Source organism: Patella vulgata, chromosome 5 (assembly GCF_932274485.2).
Source record: "Patella vulgata chromosome 5, xgPatVulg1.2, whole genome shotgun sequence".
Taxonomy (NCBI): Eukaryota; Metazoa; Mollusca; class Gastropoda; family Patellidae; genus Patella; species Patella vulgata.
In genome coordinates, this window is record NC_065883.2 from 31,776,094 (window position 1) to 31,800,704 (window position 24,611).

General features: G+C 35.0%; 1 protein-coding gene across 1 annotated transcript in view; it reads left to right on the top strand.

Annotated features, from left to right (window-relative positions):
• Positions 1 to 24,611, top strand: part of LOC126822271 (kinesin-like protein KIF26B) — a 127,448-nt gene that overhangs the window by 7,222 nt on the left and 95,615 nt on the right. Inside the window, exons 2-3 of the mRNA XM_050551049.2 lie at positions 12,056 to 12,259; positions 16,188 to 16,718. Of these exons, the coding sequence (XP_050407006.2) occupies positions 12,056 to 12,259; positions 16,188 to 16,718 (735 nt within the window). The remainder of the gene's footprint in view (positions 1 to 12,055; positions 12,260 to 16,187; positions 16,719 to 24,611) is intronic.

Genomic DNA, 24,611 nt, shown 5'->3' on the forward strand with positions numbered 1-24,611 from the left:
TTAGTATGGTACATCATTACGTACCGTGAGTAGGATGCTAAGCTCCTTGAAGTTGCAACGCTTTGTTTATTTTGTACCGAATCACTTCCCCAAAACTTACTGCTACATTGCATCGATAGAATCCACGATCTATATCTATCATTGTACTTGAACACTTGAATTAGCGTTATTGGTGATAAAAGGCGTGAAACGAATGATGATAATAAACTGATAATGTTATTTAAGAAATTGGTAGGGGGTTTATAGTGGTAAATGTTAAGTGTCAGTAGTTAGGTTGATTATTGTGCGAAACTCCACGGGAAGTCTAATAGAATTATCTCTTCTTGTAAGTCGATTGAATAACACATATGACGTCATTATCTTGATGTTACGAAATATGGTAGATACCCGTGGGTTTATTAACTTTAATAAACTCACTTTATTGTTTTAATAAAAGGTAAATTTATAATTATTCGCAACTCTTTCCTTTATTATGGTAATTTATGACTGTTTCAGATATATAAAGATCAGTATTGTTACTTAAGGACCACAATATATTATAAGGATTTCTTTGCCGAATTAAATTAATGTTGGGCAATAAGTGTATTCAGATTCCCAGATGCAACCTATTAAGAGATCGATTTAGCGAAACAAGAAACTCCTTTATGAGGAGGAATACATTAGTAACTTTTGGTGATTACTTGATTTTGTTTATATCAGATTGTGATCATTTAGATGTTATCGTTCCATTTAATGAACCTCTTCCGGGGACACTTTGCAACTTAATTATTATTTTTGTTTTCCGGTTAAAATCGTATGTTATTATTCTTCCGTTTAGGACAAAATCTCTTATCTTCATAGACAAGTTTTGTGGGTCTACAACAAGATTTAGTACAATCCGGGGTCCTTTTCTGGTATACATAAGCCCTTAGTACTTGATCTTGTGTTCCTTTTCGGGTTTGTAGGACAAAACTGATCTTCAATACACTTATAAGTCTATACAAGTGTCAGAAATCTTATGAAAATTCTCCATTTTGTTCTTTGTGTGTTTCTTGGCAACTCTATGCACGAATAATTTTTTTTAAGACATAGATTGGCGTGGATTTGTGGTTTAAGTATGTTAGGAGAACAGCTTTACACCATTTGTCTGAAGTCTATTTTGATTACGACAACCTATTGGAAAGTTTTACCAGTCTTCGGATATCTTTAACTGGTAGTCTTTGGGTGTTAAAAGAAGAGTACATTTCAGTGTTATGATTTGCTATTATTTTACAACAAGAGTTTAAGTACAAATTCCGAGTTCACGAGGGCATTACAGTTTTTCTAAAAGTTGATCTGAGTAGTTGTTGCCATTATCTACCTTTCTTTAGAATATAAAAAAAATAATAGATAATCTCCTTTGAGACATTGGATAAAAGACCTCTATCTTATTACATTTTATACACCGTTTACTCTCTTTCTGTCCACTTTGTACTTCACGATGTACTGATATTACGACATACGGGTGACTCCTTGACTGCGTTGATAACATCCGAAGCTCGCTGATGACGTCAATCAGAGCGCTCTTTTCAAATTAGTAAATAACTGCAGTTCACTGGTCCAACCCTTGTTCATCGTATCGAACGCTGTGTTTTAAATAATATATGTTAAGTATTCACTCAGTGCTTGACAAGTTGGGCTAGCAGGGACAAGTTCCTTAGACGTCCGGCGTAATCTAGAAATTGTGAAAAATATTTGTAAATTTAGAACAGTATGTTTTCCCATAATACATATTACTACCACAGACATTTGTATGATACTAAAATTTGTCAGGTGGGTTAAGTTAAAACTTGTTACTGTTACAGAATAGACATTTATGTAAATTGTGAATAAATATGTAGATGCGCGTTTGTAAAGTTGATTTATTGCTCAATGTAAACGGGTTGGGGTACCTTAATGTACGGTCTCCTATTGTTATGATTTCATCCTGTTACTGTTTGACCAAGGTAGAGAGGTCATACAAGGCCCGGTGGAGGGATTAGATAAGTATCGTGTTGTTTGACCCCGGGGTCAACCGCTATTCACCTCATGTTCAATGAATAATGTCAGTTGACAATTAGATGAAAACTACACCGTTTTGATATAAATAGAACAAAATAGGGGGAAACTGAATACCGCTGATGATATCTGTTGTGTTGAAGCGCAAGTCTTTATGCGTTCAGTACCATTTCATCATCATATCAACCCAAGAGGGATCTGGGCTACATTTTTATTATTCGATCGGGAAACCCAGTCGATTAAGAACAGTGGACAGGTGCGATTTAACCAGGAACTGGATTTAGTTCGGTACCTTAAGTACTAAAATTCAATTTTAACTGTAATAAAATAGGTCCCATATAGAAAACAGGAATCAAATAGATACGTAATTAATAATTTGTTCACCCGAGTTATATGAAGAGGGAAACCAGCCAAGTCAAACACAAACCAGGAGACCGGTGTGTGTGTCGGGAGAGGGTCAATCGCCAAAGTTAAAAAAATAAATAAATAATTAGGAAACAATTTGTTTTAAAGTGTGTGAGGAGCGTAATATATAGAAAGATATGAATGGGTCAATGGCTTGGGTTCAAATAAAATAAATAATTAGGAAACAAATTTTGCGTCCAAGATTTGGCTGTTTTGCCATTCATGATCTGAAAATAATTCTTTGGAAAATAAATTAGTTAAGACTCTTTGCTATATTTCACATCTGAAGGTGTTGCACCTAGGTTTGCGGCTATGGTAAGATGTTTTGCCAATTTGAGTGAGTTGATAGTCACTTTAAAAGATATTTTTCAAATTACACACTCTGCCTTCCAAGAAAAAACTAATCAAAACTATTCTCAAGCTATAGGCATCGGGCAATAAAATTATATGCAACCTAATTTACATTTTTTTCGAACATTTAATTTCTATAAAGGAAGGACCCCTCCATACCCCCTCTCCTCTTCAACCCCCAATTTTGAGGCCTAAATAAATATTGCACTGTTCACATTAAAGAGCACGTCCCGAATTTCTTTTTTCATCATAATATGTGGCGTGGGTCAGGTGCTCTGGGGGCTTTAAAGAATAGGGTCGCAGACGGTCACCTTTTTATTCAGTTATACCCAAAATAATTCCTAGACCCCGGGCTATCATATATTTATTATTAAATATTAAGTTTTGTAGTACATACACGAATGACACGGTGGTTAATATGAATTCATGTGCTAAATCATAAATTTGCATACCGGTATCTGTACTTGAAGCTAACATGGTGAACATGTCCTTCTGACTATGATCATGTCATCTGATATCTTTGAAGACCCAAAAGAAAACAATGTGAATCACATGTAATAGGATGAACTTAAATATAAGGGTATACTATTTAAAATCTCTTATGTTGTTTTAAATGACCTTTAAGTCAATTGACAATTACAGTGTATAGAAGCTATTAAAACACTTTACGTGGAATGTTTGTCTAGTGTCTACGCGTCTTTCATGTCTTAAGAGATTAGCATAATGCACTTAATAAGATTGTAATGCGAATTATAAACAGAGGATGTCTAGAGATTAAAGCGACGTATATTCCTTTTGCAAGATTATGGGACTGTTTGCCAGGGCAATGACTCGATCGCCACATGTACTTCTAAATATTCAGATCTGAAGACAATTTGGTAGGCAATGCTTGATCGCCAGCACTTGCAATTATTGCTTACAGTAAATATATTGATTTCAAAAACATTATTCAGATCAATCTGTCTGCAGTCCTGATGTAAGTTATGTCCATTTGAAGTTTTCATATAGTAAATACTATCTAAATGACTCTTTACTGAGCCAGTGATACGAATTACGAATTAATTGACCCATTGGAAAGCCATTGTTTCCAGTAGGCAATGATCTTCGAAACCCAAATGTATTTGTATCCCAGACTTCAAACACGTTCTTGATATTCCATAGCAATTGATATTTAACCAAATGAAATATATCAAACGGCGATACCCCAAAGAAACAATAAATACTACATTTATTCTTATGTAAAACCACATCAAAACCCCCGTAGAACTCGTTTGATTTTTGTAGTGAAGCCTACTAAATAGTTATTATGTACTTTCTATTTGTATGACACGCTACCTATTTATTAACTCTTTATGAACAAGTAGCACTTGAAAAGACGGATTTATAACGATTTAAAGGCGTTAATCACTCTCATTTACTATTAACTTTTATTTCATCTCTCCCCTTTGACGTAGGTCCTACATATTTCTAACCCTGTCTCAAACGTTTAATTGGAAGTCGGGTTCGTGTTACCTAAGAGATGTTTCCGTCACGATCTGAAGTTTCACGACATCGCCAGAAATCACATAAAACAGATGATCAAATCGCAGGAAATTCTACTTTTCTACAATAATCACTGTACAATAAAGATATTATCCGACTCTTTATAGCATTATTTGATACATTATTCACCATAAAACCTTTTCACTTTTGTCAATATACAGCAGGCTATCTTGCCCTCAATGGAATTGAATGTTTTGAAATGTACGTACCCCGGATATCAATTTATTTTCTATATGGGTTTATTTACTGTAATATGTGTATTTTCTATTATGGAAACTTGATACGTGTATAGATGTTTTAGACATGCAATCAGTATAGGTAAAGTAGAATTCTATAAACAAAACTCTTCAATTGATGTTTTAAATTCTTAATCTTAAGTGCTATTAAGAATGAACGCTAACTAAAGCGTGTTAACAACATTTGCAATAATTTTAATTTTTAAAAACTTCATCCTGGATAGATATATGCGTATTTCGCCAGTCCTACCACCGCCTAACCCTTGGGTATTGACTTGGTGTACGCTGGCCAGGGACCAAATAACAATCTATTACTTTAATATAAATAGTAAAAATATCATAAACATTGCTAATTTGCAATGACATTACCGGGGCGAACTATAAAATATGATAAAAAGGGTCATTGCACAAGCAGACTTATAGTAAAATATATCAGTATAATAGGAGTAATACCTTGCCCGGGTAAACTTTAAATCATGAATATTATACTAGTCTGCAAAGCCTTTGCTCGGGCCAATTTTAAAATACGGCAGATGTAAATCCAGTCAGCATTGCATTGTTGAGTTGCCGACATATTTTGGTATACTCATGCGTGCAATGTCCTTTCCTGGATTTTTTTCAAACAATAAACCTAACGTAACTGCTTCTGAAATGGCATTGTTGAGTTGCCGACATACTTTGGTCTAACCGGTAGCTTGGCTCCTATTCGTGTCACTGTAAACATTACCTTCTCCCTAATTCAATCGTAATTATACGAATGCAGTTTATATAGGGGACCTACTTTCATGAAATTATGGCATTTCCATGTCATCGCGTCTTTCATAATGATTACATTAGACACACAATATCCTTTTGTCTGCATGGGACAGAATTTTTTTAAAAAGACAATTTAAACTAGTTATCAATACACAAAGTGAATCTGTCCTTTCCATTCTGCTTACCGTCTATCGTTTACATTTGATGTTTTCAGTAAATTGTTTGTCAAATCGATTTGGGAGATGTTCTTCCTTAGCGCGCGCTCCCCCGGGTGTCGCTTAGCAAGCTTTGGTGACAATTTTTAAGTTGACAGAAGCGTCAAGACTTCTTGGATCGATCGTTTCACGAGCGTCTGTACTACTGACATTGGATTCACCCAAATTGAATTTTTGTTCCTATCTTACTTTTATAAAAATGGATGTGTAAGTTGCCTGTCACCGTTTTATGTAATGATCGATAATTTCATAACCATTTTCCAATTATCTTATTTACATACAATTGACACAGATTAGCATCTTTACATATTGTTCATCAAAATCGAATTAAATATGTGTAGACTAATTGAGAAATTTCTATTTTTCCACATTTTTTTAAATTCTTAAATCTATTGAAAGGGATAAATTTTACCAAAATACAAGTGAACTATATATATTTTCCCAGTTTAATGACTTTATTGTGGTCTTTCCATTGTTAAGAAATATTGAGGATGTCTTTTCATCCTTTCTCTTAAATTTGAGCAGGCAACTTCTTTTTTTGTACACTCTTTTCGCCTTTAGAGAGAAGTCTGAGAGACTACTAAATCAAATAATAGATCTATATCTGGCAGTCTGGTCTAGATACTCTTTCATTGTACGCAGGCTATATTGCCAATTGTAACAAAAGACTGTTCTATACAATGAATGAATGACTGTGATGGCAGATATAAGCACAGTAAATAAAGTCAGAGCGGTGTAAGTAATTTGAAAGGTACACGTATCTCGCCTGCTTACAACGGCTCACCAATATAAAAGCCACACCGAGAAAACGGGGCTATTTAAGTCATTCGTATTAAACAGTAACATCGCTTTGAAGCTTGCACGCCTCTCAATCTCTTTTCTTGACTTGACCGCGTTATACGGGGAACGTTCAGGGAGAGCATGTGGCGATTTTTATAGCGTTAGATGTCAGTTGAAGAAGGCTTGCGAAGTGAAGCACCTGGCTGGAGACTGGGTATTAGAATAGAACGGTTTGCTATAGGAGCGAAAAACGATCAGGTACGTCTAATGGCTGCTATCCCTAAATCACAAACACAGGAGATAACAGAGCTAGCTAGTGTATTAAAACCCTTCGTGGGATCAGCTTATCAGAGACTTGGACTGTCATTGTGATTGTAGATTTTGACATGCCGGCGCTCAGGTTACTGATCTGAATATGCACGTGTAAAGAGAGTTTAAAAGTCGTTAATATGGCTGAAATGGAAAATAACGTGGGTTATTGGTTTCTTACTATCCAGTGACTTGTGTATTCGTAAAGGATTATCTCGTATTTGTTTGGATATCTTGAGGTCTAATCTCGTCGAATTGTGTCAGGCTGTATTGGAAATATGAACTAGCCTTACGTTCGTTGTCTGTGTTCTGACGATTTGTAAACATATTTAGAATGGGTGGGATTTATTGGGAATTATCGGCTACATATATATGGGATTGAAGTGAGCTTCTCGACATAAGACCCAGGCTTCAGTATGGATTTACAGTATTACCAGTGAATTTAGACAAGATATAATTTATAGTAAGTGGACTATTTCCATCTAGAGAAGCTGTATATAATAGATCGGGTAGGCGTGTAAACGTGTTTTTATCATGGTTTACAAATGACAATATATTGGTCTAGTTTTGCTATACTTTTCCATATTATCATATAATAATTAGAAAATCAACGTAACCTTAAGGTATAGTTGTGAAAGGTGTTGACTATTAAAGATACATTATGTAAGATTTAGATAAAGAGCTGACCATTCTTGCTATAATAGCTCAAAAATAGATAATGTAAAATGAAAATATTGAAAATTTCATTCAAATTACTTCATTCTGAGCCAAGTTATCACTGCAGTTTTGACAAGATGTGTGCATAGTGGTAACCAGGGCACTGGTATATTTGAGACTTACATGTAGCCTCGCTTTCCCATTTTTAAATTAAATTTTTAAATGGCAAACTGTTCTAATCTAGTTAAAATCTTGAGTATCCGATGATATCGAGAGTTGATTATGGTCTTGTTTTGTTAATAAATGTCTAATTAATAGTTTATATAACATTTCAGGCCTAAAGAAAGACCTGCAATAGGCAGATTTAGCTCTTGCATAATGTATGTTTAAATTTGTTATTCAAAAATAGGGGTCATGAATCTTTTTGGATCTAGCCCACCTATAATTTACTTTATTATATTATAAGCATTATCTTGATTGAGAAAATGGAATTAAAGGCTATTCCACACAATCTAGGTCATCTCCCCAGAAGAACTTTATTTCAATAATTCACTTATTTGTAGGATTTTTAGCAGTGGGAGAAAGCCTACCTGGTTAGGAGATTAAAAAAGACACTTTTGATGAAGGACTATGGTATAGGGCTCACCATACCCACCCTCTCAATTAAGAAAATGGGCTTAATGACTTGTCAGTATAATACTTTGATATTTTGAGACTTTTTATTTTCTGTGTGGTTTTACAATAAGACATAAATGAATTTTGCCAGGGCAGTGATACTTCCATCTTCTTTTCTTTGAATGCCAGCTGTTAAGGCATTTGCTATTGATGTGTTAACTGAATCGTTGCTTTTTGCATCATCTGAAGAACCAGACACTTTTTTGGCTTGTCTCACAGCTGACAAATTGGTAATTAGCTTGAAAAATGCATTATATGTTCTTGAAACTTGAATCCATCTTTGGAAAACTATCACTTTTTATACACTGCAGAAGATTTTATTTCTGCTATTTGAATAGAAAATATCTCGCTTCTTTTGTTTCCCACCCATAGTCTTATACTGTTTGCCAAATTTCTACAAATGTATTTATTAGCAGGGGCAGACTCGTTGTACACACTGAAAACTATTTCAAGAATATATCTATGTCCTGAATGGCCACCATACTGTATGTAAAAACTTTGTAATGAGGTTTTACTCCGTTTCACATCTGCAATACATACAAAGACTAAATAAACATTTTATATTTGATTAAATGGAAGCGGAATAAATACTTCTCAGAACTCGTGAAGTAGCCTATACTTCACTTGGTGTTTTTGACTAAAATCATCGATTTGTAAATTAAAATGTCTGTCAACTAGCTTGGTGTTTGTTCTGAAGCATAAGTTTAGTATGGATCAGACTGGGTAATTCTGGGCCCTCATACCAACTTGTTTCCTCATAGATCATTTTTTTCCTCAGATTTAGGTCATTATATTTTTCAATGGATGCGAAGATGATTTTTATATATTTTAAGAAAAGTATGTCAAATCAGGATGGAACCCAGAACCCTCTACTTTTGGCTCTCTGACCTCGTCCCAGTTAGCCCCTGTTAATTAGTAAGGAGGGGCAAATATGTCTTCTTTTGGGCAGTTCAAAGTGCCATGCCTTTTCAATCTAAATTACCTAGAAATTGAATTTCAAATATTTTTTTTTATATGAATTTACTCAGAAACATTATTTTTATTAGGAATGTAGAATGTTATCTTGATGATCTAAGCAAGTAGAAATTAAACTTTTGAAAAAACAAAATGATGAACAAGCCAAAAATAATTTTATTTTGTGTTAACCTCCAGAAAATATAATCTCTATGATAAGATAATAAACGAGCATCAGTATGTTGAAGTGGGATTTGACTTATCACAGGTTATCTAATGTAAGTTTTAACTCACTGTCCCTAGATACATTCCTTGTTAATGCTTGAAGGGGAGATAACGATCTAATCTTAAACTCTTGATGAACATACAAGTTATAGAGTACATCAGAGAATTACTCTCAAGTACATCTTGGAGTGAAAATTAAATAGGATATATTAATAATCTATATTATTAAAGTTTTAATAACTACTGACATACCTGAGTTCTCCAGCAATTTTCTTAAGTGATCAAAGATAGGTAAATTAAGTTTTGTCTATATATACTTGAAAGTATATAACTATCTTAGTAACTTATTACACATATTTTATAAATCTGAAGGTAGGCTACTTAAAATTGAAATAAGTATTTGAAAACTCATTTATTTTAAAGATATATTAATGTATTAGGTTTTTTAAAACTCTTACCTTTAATCTGATAAAATTGTTATATTAAACTATATGTATATGACAGATTATTTGTATAGTTCGGAGGTAAAATGTTTAAGTCCCCTATAATCAGTCGATTTACAATTAGACCATACCATACCCTTGTAAAGAAGTAGTTAATCTTCATATACTGTATATGTAGTGCTAGCCAACCATAATTTAAATTGGATTTAATTTAATTAGTTTAATCAATAATGGAAGTATAATCAATCATTTTTCGGATGCATTAGGGATAATGACATAAAAACTGTCGGTCTTGATTAAAATACAGATCTATATTTTGTTTCATTTTTTTATACTTTCGTTGGCCTACACTACATGAAGATCTGACCAGTTGTATCGATGAGTCACATCAGAGGTCATACTAGCGGCTTTTGGCCCTATGACGTCAGACATTTGATTAACCAATCGGCATTGATGTTACTAGTGGATTACCCACAGTTCCATGCAAAAACGCCTAAAGCTCGCTGTAACAGACCGTTTCACACCATTCAGAACACCTCAAAGATAACAACTCTTCCAGATCCTAGTGTAGTAAAGACAAGTAAAACGAAATTTTGAACTATAAAAACAAAACGAATGGGATCTGTGTTTTAATCAGTTTGCTCTATCTACTTACTGTTCAGCCATTTTCTTCGTACAATCTTGATAATATTCCCTCTCAAAGTATCCAGTTTTATGATTTCAATTCTGCATGAAATGTATTGGATTATTGAGCTGTGCATCAAGGAGGTCAAATTAATCAGCCTGCTAGTTAAAATACATTGAGAGGCAAACCTGGGGCATGTAATTTTTATCTGCTAGATATAATTTAAGATATGTTGTACACCTGTTGCTTTTTGATAACCTCATGATAGATTTTTCAAGAGCAAAACATTATGGATTACCAGGTATGGTACTATTCTAAGTTGTAGTTCATCATGTTGCATCTGACTGTTCCAGGGGGGGTTGGATGGCTGAATGGTTAGCACGTGTGCGCTGTATCATAAGGCCTGTCATTGAGTCAACTAACGTGGTTTCGAATCCCCGGTTGTATGTGAAAAGGAGTAGGGTCGCCTGTCCAACCTCGTGGGTTTTCTCCGGGTTCTCCGGTTTCCGCCCACTGCTAAAGACCCCTACGCTGAAGCGAATTATTGAAATAAAATTAAACCATATGTTAGTCCCGAAATGACCGAGTTTGTGTCGAGTGGACGTTAAACCCCATTTCTCTCTCTCTCTCTGTGCATTTAGCTTGGTCTATAAAATCGAAGTCCCAAAGCATTACTCCATAATTTACCTGTATGTAGTAATATGTCTCATGCAAAAATAGAATATACATACTCTTTCAGAACATCTGATACCACATCTTGTCTTATTTATTAGGAAAGTTGAAATATCCACTTTTGTATCTACAAGTTCCTGTCCAGAATACTGTATATCAGATTACCGGTGTTGGTCTCCCCCCTGGCAAAATTCTGTCCCTAAATCTTATTTACCATTTTTAGTCTCTAAATTAAATTTTAGAACCTATCCTTCAAATTTTATCTAGACTGAGCTCTAACACTATCTTGGCATCTAGGTTTCTTTTATTGTATCTAAAGAAATAGACAATATTTTTTGCTTGTGTTAAAAAATGACAGTTTTAAGAGTTGTCAGAAATTTTAATCCTTTGGGGTTTTTTTTTTACCTTTGGCAAATGACATGAAATGGTTTTATATATAAAAACATTCCTTCTAGCCACACTCTTTTTACAAGAAAATGTGGAGTCCACGGACTTTGATAATGGCCTTTAGAAAAAGATAGACATCTTTCTAATTGGTGATAAAGTATTGATGATTGTGAAATGTCATTTGAAGGTTGCTGCAAAAGTTATCTGATTACATACAGTATGTAAACTAAAATATATATATTAGAAGATATCTACAGTTATCATTAATACTGATGAAATTATTTTATTAGGAAATAACTTCCATAAAGATTATTCTAGCTATTATTATATTAGACTGGAACATAATTTAGCTATTAACCTTCCGTAGAAATAATTGATTGATGAAATATGGAAGGGTTTATTTTCTGAAATCATCCAGGATATTGCATAAGAACTCTGTCTTGACTTGTGAGAGATTTAAAAAAAGACTTAGTAGTAGCCTGCACTTGCTAGGTATATTTCCCCAAGATCTGTGTGTGTCCGTTTATTTTTTGATATTCATTAATTTGATAGATTATGCTCAACAAAAACTAGTTCAAACTAACAGATGAAAGGATGTCGAGTACAGTGTGTCTAAATAGCCGTGTCATTGGAATGAAAAGCACACATCCGGGATACAAGTTGATAGTGCACGCCAAAGATCCTTTCTGAAAGGAAAGCGATCTGATTAAAATCAAATGTTAAATACATTTCGTTTTGTTTTCAAAATCCTACTACATTGTTCTCAGACATATTTTCTTTGAAGGATTTAATTTTTATGTTTTTCAGATAGAATACAATATGGAAAGGGCTCGTACAGTGAGGTCTGGTATACCTACATTAGCAGGGAATGGTATACCCGGTAGAGCCCATCACTTGACATCACGACAAACAGCCAACACAGGAGTAATAGCTCATCCATATACTGTACATAAACATGCTATAGTTCGACCAATCAACTCAACAGGTTCCGAACACAAAATGAAACATGAAGTAAGTTTTTTCAACAAAAAAAGACATGTAACTTAAAGGTGACGATTCATGTATTACTATATTCTAAGAGATAAGTAATGATCACAGCTACTACTTGTACTTTAGAACAACACAACAACTCTTGTCGAAACGTCATATATTATGTGTACAAACTATTGATTGTATTCCATATAAATTGTGATGTGTTTTTGCTAGAATCAACTTCTAATAAATTTTTAAACATCACACGAAATTAAAGATTGCTACTAGAATCAATGACAAATAACTCTTCAAACACCACACTAAATTAAAGATTGCTTTCATAACATGACTGGCAGAACGAGAACTAAACACTGTCAATTTAAAAGGTTAAAAACATGACTAAAATTTAATTTCACGACACCGTTTTATGTATGATAAGATAATTTCAGGGTTAAAAGCCAAAGTTTGTATATTAACTTTGTAATTCATTGACATGTAGAATATTATTTTGATGTAGTGGACACTTTACATGTGCAAATGTGGTGAGAATTTTACCATGACAGCAGCCTTACTGTCTCATTTGTCACAGATCTAGACTTCCTGGGATTCATTTATGCTCAATGTGTATTGTAAATCTCAAAGTTATTTCTAGCAATGGCATTAATTTTCTGCTCAGTAGTTTTGAGAGAGAACTGCAATTCATCCAGATCAATCCAGATTGTACATTAGACTTTCTGATATTTTGTGCATAGTAAATTGAAGATAACAATTAACAAAGCCACAGGGCTACTACATATACAAGAAGTCAGAAACACCGACATTGTAAGCCATAAGAAAACTATCAAATTAACAGCCGTTTTCAAATATTTATTAAACAATGCAGGTAAACTGTTACAAATCACAGATAGCACTAATGTTACGAATTTTTAAGGAAAACCCTAGCAATACACAAAATCCAAGCATCAAAAGAAACCCAAAAGTCTTGTAATAATGTTATATTGGGCTCAACATGCCTTTAAAATGACTAAAATAACCTATCGATAACCTATCATGTTGTCAAAATGATATAATTGCTAGTTTAATTATACAATTAATTTCAGTTTGAGTAATCGCTTGAAGCAACATCAATGATAACCATTCAGTTGTGTTAAGAAATAGTGAAGATGGCATCAAATTTTGTAATTGAATACTATTTAATATAATAAAACATAGACTCACTGTCTGCTAAGATTTCCTTTTTTTTTCTTAAAACTTGAATACATTTTACATTCTTTTATTGAATTTAATACATAGACTTGTAAACATAATTATGTGAAACTGATAACATAAAATGTGAATCTTCATTTTATAGATAAGAAATCAGATTTGAATTGAATTGTAAAGGCGGAGTAAAATATATTTAATTTTGAATTAAGATGTGAAAAAAAGACTTTTGCATTATTAAGAAGATTATTCTTGAAATTGCTCATTATTTAGAGTTTTGTTTTGCCTACATTCATTTAAGAGGCTCTTGTCAAGATTTTTGTGAACTCTGAAATGTAAAAACAGTGAGAATGAGTAAGTAATGGGGTTTATGGTGCATTTCAACATGGAGTGTTAATTTGTTTTGTGAAGTGGTTAACTGTCCACTTTAAAAATTTTGATGTCTGCAGATAGAACCTATGTTTTTGTACGCAACATTCGACAGTTTAAGCCAATAAAATGAAAAATGAAATTATTAAACCTACTTGTCTTGTCCTAGCACTAATTGAAATAACTCATCAGATCTTCCCAATTCAATACTTTATTTTGACCTAAATCAGACAGGTTTAGCATTTTAGTCATAGAATATAAATTTAATACTGCTCCAGGATCTTAAGATTGGAGATTTGTCTGATTATCCTGCCATATAGATAATTTAACTAAATCAAAAACATTTATCTGAAGTACTTGTAATAAATATTCCAAAATGAACTGATCTTGTAGGTGGATTATACTTATTTCTACAATTTATTTTATTGTTTAATAAAATAAAAGATGTATTGCATGGAATACAAATTAAATTGTTTTCTTCTGTCAATAATCATTAATCCAGACCAACCATGAGTCTAACAGCCATACAATATTGGTCAAATGTAATGATTTATTGTCAAGTAAGGGGGGTACATATTTGGTAACTGGTTCTGATTTATACTAAATAGTTGATGTAACTTGTCAACAAATATTCATGAAAGGTTTCATATACAGATAGATAAATGAGATCTCAGTCTGTGTGTGACACATTAAGTTGCGAGATCTTGTCATAAAATGGTGAGAAAAAAGACATTTTATACAACAGTAACTCATCCAGCCAATATCTTATGAATGAGACACTAGTTTATCTATGAACTTGTCGAGACATTTAATGACTTCACATCGTACATGTAGGTAGGCAACATTTCGCTCCTTAAGATTGTTCTTTCTCACAAGATCGCTCAAGCAAGACAATCTCTGACCATAAAAAGGGAATTTTATCTTCTATTTCTGTGAAGAATCTGGTATGATATGTATGATAATCCTGCGGAATACGAAGGGTAAACATTAAAACAAGTCAGTTTGAAGTATATCCAGACGAATCTCACGAAGCCAACATTGAAATATATGTAACTAAGATCTTATTGATTATAACTAGTATCACAGACAGTTCAAATTCTACTACAATCTCTCCATCTTTTCAAATCAGTTTTTTTTTTTCGTTCACAGAATTCTCTTATAAGCCTATTCAATAACAGCTGTTTGGCTGCCATTTTGTAAATTTTAACTGTGATAGAATCATTTTTCAAACTTACCCATATGTCAATTTTTTGGAAACTAAAAATTTTGGGCCAGGTGTTTTTTGTTTTGGTTTCATTTTTGCAAGAATGATCACCAGATAGATTGTAATGTATATTATATTCAAAGTAAGTGGAATTTATGGCCATATCGAGAATGGGGTTAAGTGAACTATTGTTCAGGCAGGACAATATGCCATTGTGCCTAATTACTAATATGCTTTTATGTACAGTGAAAAATATGATTTATGGTCAGTGTGCATGGCTGGTTGAAGGATAAAGGTCATTGTTTGGTTGTCTGTCATATATATTGTATGAAATATGACCAGCATGTTACCTTTGTGAAGCATTCTCAAAATCTAACAGAATGCAAGATCACTTATAAGTCACTAGACATGTACATCTGACTTATGAAAACGTGTGTATGGAAATACATATTTTTGAAGCAAAGGTAGCTAGTATATTGTAATTTAAATTTTGATTTTCTTTTGTTACCCTGACTTCGATTTTATTTAAATGATGGATTAATTTGTAAACATTCTTGCTTTTGTTGCTTAAAACAATAAAACAATGATTAGATACCTGCCATATGGTTGTTGCATGAGCTGACATCAAGTTTATTTTTCATGAGCATACAATTTTATGAATTCCTTTATAAATGTGCATTAAAAGTAGGTTCATATTTGTAGTATGGTTCAGTAGCATCTGGTGCAGTTGAAAATGTTTATCTTCATCAATCTGATTGATTGACATTTAAAAAAGCCATTAGTCGATTAATTTTTTAAATTAAAGAATGCTGCATTATTTAATACATTTTTCAATCATGAATTTAAATGGCAAGCATACAATTTATAAACCCAGATTCTTTATGCAGAATTTATAATCAATTGATATTTTTTTATTTAGTCCAAATCTTGTGCATACAAGATTTCAGATTCTTATTAATCTGAACAAGAAAACTTCTCAAGATATTAAACCTGCTTTTCATAAAGACATGTTTTAAATTCGACTAGATCTTGTTTTTCGACTGTCAGAGACTGTCACCGTCTTATGTATCCTTAGGCTTATGTCATTTTTTTTATCATCTTATTGTTTATTTATGACAATAAAACCCAGATTTAGTTGTTATTAATGTTATTAATGTAAGACAGTTAAATACATATTTTGTTCTATTATAGAATGAAAGAATCATCAGTGGATCCAATAGCAAAGAGGTGTATATAAGTAATTTAGATGGTCCACGAGCTTCAACTCCTATCAGGGATATATTAGGAGCAGATGTAATCGTTCACCAACCCCAATACCACGAACTGGAAAAGTTTAACAATGAGGATTTAGCAGAAGATGAAGATTATCCAATTCGCGGAACAATTTCTCCTCTTACAAATCAACGGTTACAACGATCCCTGGATCAAACGGGCAACGAGTTATCTTTTGTGTTCGGAAGACCTTCGTCACCCTGTGTAGACCAAACTATAGATGGTCGATGTTTATCACCTATTAACGAACAACGCCCACTTTCTCCTTCATCCGAAATGTTTACCATGAAACAGGATGTATGTAATATGGCCACTGATAAAGGAATAGAGGGGCATGTGGTGCAAGGTGGTGTATGTTGTGAACATTGTAATAATTGTTTAATAGATTTAAAACGTCAAGCTCTCAGGATTATGTTTCCAGATAATACAACACGGAATACACCTCTCAAGGTAAGATCAGTAATTATCAATCTATCACTTAAACATACATTATGCAAGAGCTAAATCTGCCTTTTGTAGGTCTTTCTTTAGGCCTGAAATGTTTTCTAAATTATTAATTAGACATTAATTAACTTATCAGGGCCATAATCAACTCTCGATGCCATCTTATGTGTCAGATTTTCACTGGATTTGAATCCAATCTGCTGCTCAATGCTCATTGATAAATAAATCAAGACTATGTTATTTGTTGTACAGACTTTAGTAATGTTGATCAAGACTAGGCCTAAAATTCAATCGCTAATATCTTGGTTCAGATTGGAGCAAAGTGACTGAAATTTTCAGCATTTTCCCTTTACATTATTTAGCTTTTAACTATTATAGTGAGAACTGCCTGCTCTTTATCTATCCAACCATAATTCCCCTTCTCCCTTGTCAGTGATGCAGGACGGAGGGGCTGACAAGGAAAGCTGTTTAGTCGTTCGGATGGGACGAAAAACTGAGGTCCCAGGTACACATTGGCGTGCACGTAAAAGATCCCTTGGCAGTTGGAATTCGATATAAGAGTAGGCCGTAGTGCCGCTGTCCGGGCAAAATTCCCCTCATAGCACACTGTATGGCGTATGCCCGTCTTCATTAGCCCAGGTTAGGAGCAGAACAGTAGGACGTTAAACTCCATTTCATTTCATTTCATAATTCCCCTTTAATAAGATATTTGTAAAATAAAGCTACAGGTAGTAGGCTGGTACTGGTTACAAAGATTTCTGTTCCTAAATATTTGATTCCTCCTTTTGAAGAGAAAGAACTAAAGTTTAAGTTAGAAATTATCCATTTTAATGCCCGGAATAAGCTGCATATATAAATCCTATGTGTTTTATCAAGAGAGTATTTCATTGTTGTATATAAATATGGACAATGCCAGTTTCTTAGTGTAGGGCAACTAAAAAAAGATTAAGACACTCTGTGCTAAAAATTCAGACAAAACTAAGCAAACAATTTAAACCATAAACATATTTTATATAAAACAGGATCAAATGTTCTTCTTTCGATAATTGTATAGAACAAATAAGTGTACAGGCAAGACAATGGATACATGACAAGACCAACCAAAACATTTCTGTTTTTTTGCACAAGATGTATGTAAAAATTTTATTTTGGATTCACCTCAACTGACCATGTGCAGTACTAGGGCATGTATACTCAAAGCCATTAAAAACACAATGCCAAATTCAAAGTTTATTTACTGCAACAACTTTTAACAAATGTACACAACAATTGACAAAATCGAGATAACAAGCATCTGTGGATCATGAAAGAATTCACTACAAATGCACAAAACCGAAATGTCAGAGAACCATGAAACAAAGCAGGGGTCAGCTGAAGTCAATATTGGGTATGTCCACCCTGAGCTCTTACACATGCCTGAAGTTGCCTTGGATGGACTGGCACAGATGTCTCACTACACGCTGTGGGATTGTTTGCCAATGATTTTTGGAGTGCCTGTGCCACCTCTGCAACAGTTCGTGGTAGCACAGCTTGAGTTCGAACCCGTCGTCCAAGTTCCTCCCAAAGGTGTTCGATCAGGTTCATGTCAGGAGACATAGCGGGCCAATCCATAACACAGACATGATGATTGTTCAGAAAACTGAGGTTGAATCGGGATTCATTGGAGAAGATGACATTTCGCCATGGTGTGTTGTGCAGATACCCCTGATTTGCGTCCCATTGCTGTCTGGCAAGTCGATGACAATGCAAAAGGATTTGACCTTGGTATGGTCGACGGCAGCATAATCCAATAGCAGCCCGGTGCCTTTGGACTGTTTGAGGGCTGATCTGACATTGCCGTTTTCCAACAGTTCTCCTGGCAGTAGGAGTAGCTGACTGGAACCTGTTGCACAGATGCTGTAGTCGGATGTGGCGATCTTGAGCAGTGGTTGTTACAGGTGGCGCTCCAGGTCGGGGTCGATTGGCAACTCTTCCAGTGGCGTGGAAGCGTTGAGGCGAGCAATGGTCGATGGGTGGACATTAAAGTGTCTGCCGACGGCTACCTATAAGCCCCCTGATCCAGCATGCCAATACATGTAGCTCTGTTCCTGTTTTCCGGGGTGATGAAAGTTGAAATTTTGATCTGTATTTAAAGGGCCAGAGTGCAGGGAATGCACGTGCAAAACGTGTGACATGGGACTGCTTAAATTCATGAAAAAAGATAAGTGTTGCATTTGCACGAACAAAGTTCATTACTGAGAACTGATATTGGGTACAAATCCAGAACTCCACAAAAAGAGACCCATCACAAGTTTCACCTATGAACCATAAGATAGGAAATCCCAAGAAAACTTTTACCAGAAATATTTCACGAATTAGGCAGTGCATTTTTAATAGCTTTGAGTGTAGAATGTGTTTGTACTGTACATGTTTGTGACTGACCTATCTTTTAAGGTTATTTTGTAAGAAATGTTTTTGTTGATAACAATAATCTAAGATCAAAGTTGTACTACTTGATTCCTAGAGAAAGTAACCTGATATAGAAGGGAAGACTTTTAGACCCATCCTAACATCCATCTTAAAATATACTCTACCCCTACATATGTTTAAAGATGGTAATATTAGAAGCAGGTCTTACAGTCAGACAGACACAAACCCAAATACTTCAATCATACTGTCAATTTAAATACTAACAATAGGTTACATACATGTATTTCTAATTTGAAACAAAATACTGACATGAAACAAACCTCGATAAACAGACAGTTTAATCGCACTTTCAATGTCTGGCTGAGTCTTAAGGTTTTATTAGAATTTGCTTTGCTACATAGTAATGTTTTTCTTTCTTTGATTTAGGACAAAAAATTATTTGTCGATATAAATTTTTGTTATATGTTGATTTGTTTTGTGGGATGAAAATCTGTCTTTATTATTGAAAATTTTATGATCAAAGATAAAGCTAGTGTTTAGATGACCGTTTTGGTGTTCCACTGTCGATATTTAATCCTTTCAATGCTAGACGTAAATCCACTGCCTGTGCTAGACCCGTTTTTGACGAAAAAGAGGGATTTTGAACTAGATGCCAAACAATACTTATAAAAGCTTTTTGGGGAATTCTTTTTGTGTGTTGGGATGGGTATAAGGTTGGACTAAGAGGAAAAAATAGAATTTTGGAAATATGCATAATCATATAGTCACGTGACGTCATGGCGGCCATTTTGGATTTCTCTTTTTTCTCTAAATCTATGGCAAAAACAATTTTTTCTCCATGAAATACTTATGGGATATTGTTTTTTTCACTTGATTTTGATAAATATATATAAAATGAACAAAAATATCAAGTTTTGATTATTTATTGTTTGATTTCTTCACAAGAAGACAGGAATGTATGAAAGATACCAGAATCGTGAATAACCATGAAAGTTGAACATTTACTCGTCTCCATCGGAAGAATCTCCATTGTCTCCATTAGAACTTACAGAGTAATCAAATTGTGTGTGATAGGCCTTGAAACAATCCTGATCTGCATGAAGACCTGGCTGGCTTGGACAGTCAGGGCAAATCCAAACCGTCCTGATTTCTCTACCAGCCCTGCTGCGAAGTCCACGCGCCCAGCACACACGACACATTTTGTCCTTTCTGTACCCTGTGTTGCCAGCCTTTGCCTCTCTTTTCTGAGGAAAGTGTCGCCCTTTAAGCCTGTGTACTGTGTCTGTCCTTATAACTTCTTTGTTCAGTTTAGGACTGGAACTTATGAGTATAGCCAGGAGGTCCTTGAGGTCCGCTAGGAAATCTTTGGTAGACGGCGTGAACTTGCGATGAAGTTTATGCGCACACAATACGCATGCCATGAACAACCTCAAAGCTACCTTTTTGTACCATTTGTATGTCTTCCGCACCACGGTGACACTGTACCATATGATCTACCATATCAACCCCACCCATCTTGTGGTTATAAGCAATGATGCAGGCAGGTTTAGAAATAGGATTTCCATCTTTGTCATCTTTTCCAGTAGGAAACATAGCAGCACTTCCCTCTGTGGTCAACATACATACTTCTTTAGGTTTGCCATTTGATTTGTCCTTTTTTGCCCTGAACTTGACAGCTAGCATGTGCCCTGTTTGTGATTTCATGAAACATGATGACCCCTTCTCAAGTCGTCTAGTGCCAAGGTCACCAGGATAATTTGCGCGCTTTAGGTTGATGGTCCCACAGAGGTATGTAGCCAAAGCAGGAGATGTGTAGTAGTTATCAAGATACAGCGTGTGGCCCAGGCCAAGATATGGTTGGATCAGATTCAGAGGGATTCGCTCAGTTACCAGCATTTGAGGTTCTGGATCATCATGATCTCTAAATGTGTTTTCATCGGAGTAGACTATAAAATCAAGACAAATACCCTCGGATGTAGTAAGTTCATAGAACTTTATTCCAAAGCGAGACCTCTTAGTTTGGATACATTGTTTGAATAGAAGTCTGCCCTTAAATAATAGAGACTCATCAACGCCGAGATCTTTATCAGGGGCATATACCCGCCTCATGCGGTCCCTCACCTTTCTAATCAGTGGCCTTACCTTGTAAAGCCTGTCCCTATTGGGGTCTTTTGGGTCATATGCTGGGTCTTGATTATTTGCAAAATGCAGGAATTTCAGAAGAAGGAAGAACCTATCCCTTGTCATTATTTGCCCAAATATAGGGGTTTCTACCAGATCTAGCTTTGACCAATACATCTCCAGCCTTGGTTTATGAATAATACCCATCAGTCCAAGTAAACCAAAGAATGTCTTCATTTCTGGTACAGTAGTGTCTTTCCAAGAATGAACCCTGGAAAACTCTTTGAAGTTGTTCTGGTTCTCCTGAATGAACTGGTGAGCATATCGATTTGTTTCATCTGCAATATAGCTGAAGATATCGTCAGTGAAGTACTGGGCAAAGAATTCATCAATAGTAGCATTGTCACCAATTCTAACTTTGAGTCTCTCGCCACCGACGAATGGAATTTGTTTTGGCATATAACTGTCATTCTGATCAATGTCCCAAACTATCCTGGGGTTCTGAGCTCTGGCAGGCCTCCGCCCCTGTCCTCTAGCGTGCGGTCGGCCCCGCTGATCCCTAACAGGGCCACCTCTGTCACCACCATGGCCACCACGAACACAGACACGGTGTCCACGAGCCGAGCCACCATGAACACGTGGGCCACGTCTACCACTACCAAGACCACTATTGTCATTCAATAAAGGCCTACCAGGAACCGGACCACGAGCAATGCCACCACGAACACGCGGACCACGCCTGCTTCTGACAAGAACACATGCAGCTTGCACTACTTCGTTTTCACCATCACTTTCATCGCCCGTTCCCATATTATTATCACTATAGTCAGTCAATTTATGTACACGTTCGGGACTCGGGGATTGCCTACGTCTTTTATGATCTAGCAGCCCAGCATCATTATCAACATCCGTATTATCGTCAGAATCTACTGCAGACATAGGGCTATCATGGTCACCTTGGCCTTGTTCATCATGCACGGGAGACAAAGGCGGAACGTCAAGCAACAAACCACCAACGTCATACTCCCAATCACTGTCCTGACTACTATCATTATCAACTGGAAATGAATTACGTGTATCATCCGCCTCGAAATTGTCTTCACTGTCTTGGTCAGCGAAGATGTCATCCACGATTTCGTGAATCGTCTACGTGGGACTCTGCACCCCGCCATTTTACGGTTTGACGCTTTGAAACACGTGGAAATATGTTCTAGTGTATAGAAAAAACGATAGATGGCACTTGCAGTTATGACGTTAAATTTAGCGAGGGCTTTATTGAGTACACGGTAATACCGGGTACGCGCATTTTACCGACATTTTATAATACCCGGTACTACCGGGTATACGCAGTGAAAGGGTTAAGGCAAAAATAATGGTAAAGTTAGAAAACAAGCTGATTTCTGCATAATCTTGTGAAGCAAATATTTAATCATAAGGTGCCCAATCACTAATTAGAATAACACATAACCCAATTCAAATACTTTATTTTGTCCCAAATCAAAGAGGATTAACTCCTTTAAACTGATTTTTTGTGTATATAGTGAGAAGTTCTTATTGGTATTTGTGGTCTTTATCCAAAAATTTGTGCTTTGATATAAGCAGTGGCAGTTATCATGCATGATGCAGGTTATCCTTACTCTTTCTAAAACACCGGATACAGTTGCTCATTTTAGGAGTTCCCATACATATAGGCTACCTAACACATTTTGTTGTATTTTTTTGTACTGGTAAGTTTTTACTCATGAATTTTCTCTCAAATTGGGCTTACTTTACTCAACTTTGTTTCTGACTTTCTCACAAAATTTTCTTCATTTATATATCATTTCGAAACATAGAGTTCAATTATTGTATTATCAGGGAGTATGACCCAGGAAGTTTCTTGGGGCTTGATTCTACCTACATTGTTATCTATATGTTATTAACTGTGATATATTAGGTAATAAGTTGTATTAAGGGTTATTAACGCTGTGCTAAAAATATTTATTATAACTGGGGATTAGTATGCCACCTCTAGTAAATAAGAGACTTCTACCCTACCATGTGCATGATGAATGTTATTATATCTGTCAGGAAGGGGGTGAGAAAATTACAAATGATGCAATTTCAGTTGTAATCAGGCCAATTGAAATAGTATCTTTGCAGTACAGATGACAAATATTATATGGGCCATGACAGTGACATATTAGGGTGTTGGGGTGGATCAGCATGATGTAGGCTATTGTTTTCACATCACTCTGACAGCATAATCACACATTTTAATGTTGAATTAGTGATTATGGCCGACATTGGTTGGAAAACTTTATTAATATTCCGTTTTTGGTAATTTCATCCAGACAATTATCTGTGAATACGTTGTATGTGTCTGAAATTCAGTATTTGAATTTCAGAGTTCTTGGTTTTTCAGACAAGCAGCATATATAATCTTCTCTTAAAAGTTCTTCAACCCGTCTGCTTGTGACATATTTCAATCAAATTTCTCTTAATTGCACGATTCTTTAACAAGATGAACGTGAAACTCGGATTGAATGTGTCAATATTGGAAGCTAGATGAAGTAAGATATTGCTATTAGTATTATAGATTAGAGGGTAGATGGATGTAGTTTCACAGACAATAGGTAAGAGGAGTTTCTATGTTCATGTACTAAATTGATATCTACAAGTATATCGTGTTCAGCTGGATTACGAGCTACCAGCAGTAAGGGGCTGGTTTAGCCGATGGTGAGCTGAAGTGGTTGATTTTGGCGTCTCAACGAGTTATTATCTGGTGCAATCAGGTCTCATGACAACAAGAGCACTTCACAGATGAAATATGTCCTTGGGGCTCACAGCTGGTAGTACTTGGATAGTTAGAACAATGTCTCTCTTTTAGATGTTCTTAGATATATTTCTGCTATTTAATAACAAGAAAAGCCATGCCAGTACACTGTTGTTTAATACCTGGTAATTCCTAAAAAATTTCCAAAGATTAATATCAAGTTCTCAGATATATAAATAATGTTCTGTACAAAGGAAAGGGGAGTACGTTATGTATTTTGTTTAGAAAGTCATCAGTATCCTTTCCATGAGGCTTATACTTTGGAAAAAAATATATATAGGGTAAAGTTGTTGCGATAGGAAGATATAACAATCAAATATATGTATACTTGATTTTATTATAATATTCATTTAATAGCATAAAGATCTATCTCTAGTGGTAAAATGACAACAGATATTATGCGAGACAGGATCATAAATTGAAACAGATGGAGGTGGAAATAAATTATCCATTGTTATTGTATCACTTGTCACACTTCTAACAATTATACAGTGGCTAACTCCATTTAATATTCTTAAAAAATCTGTGTAATTGTTACATGAATCTTCTATGGT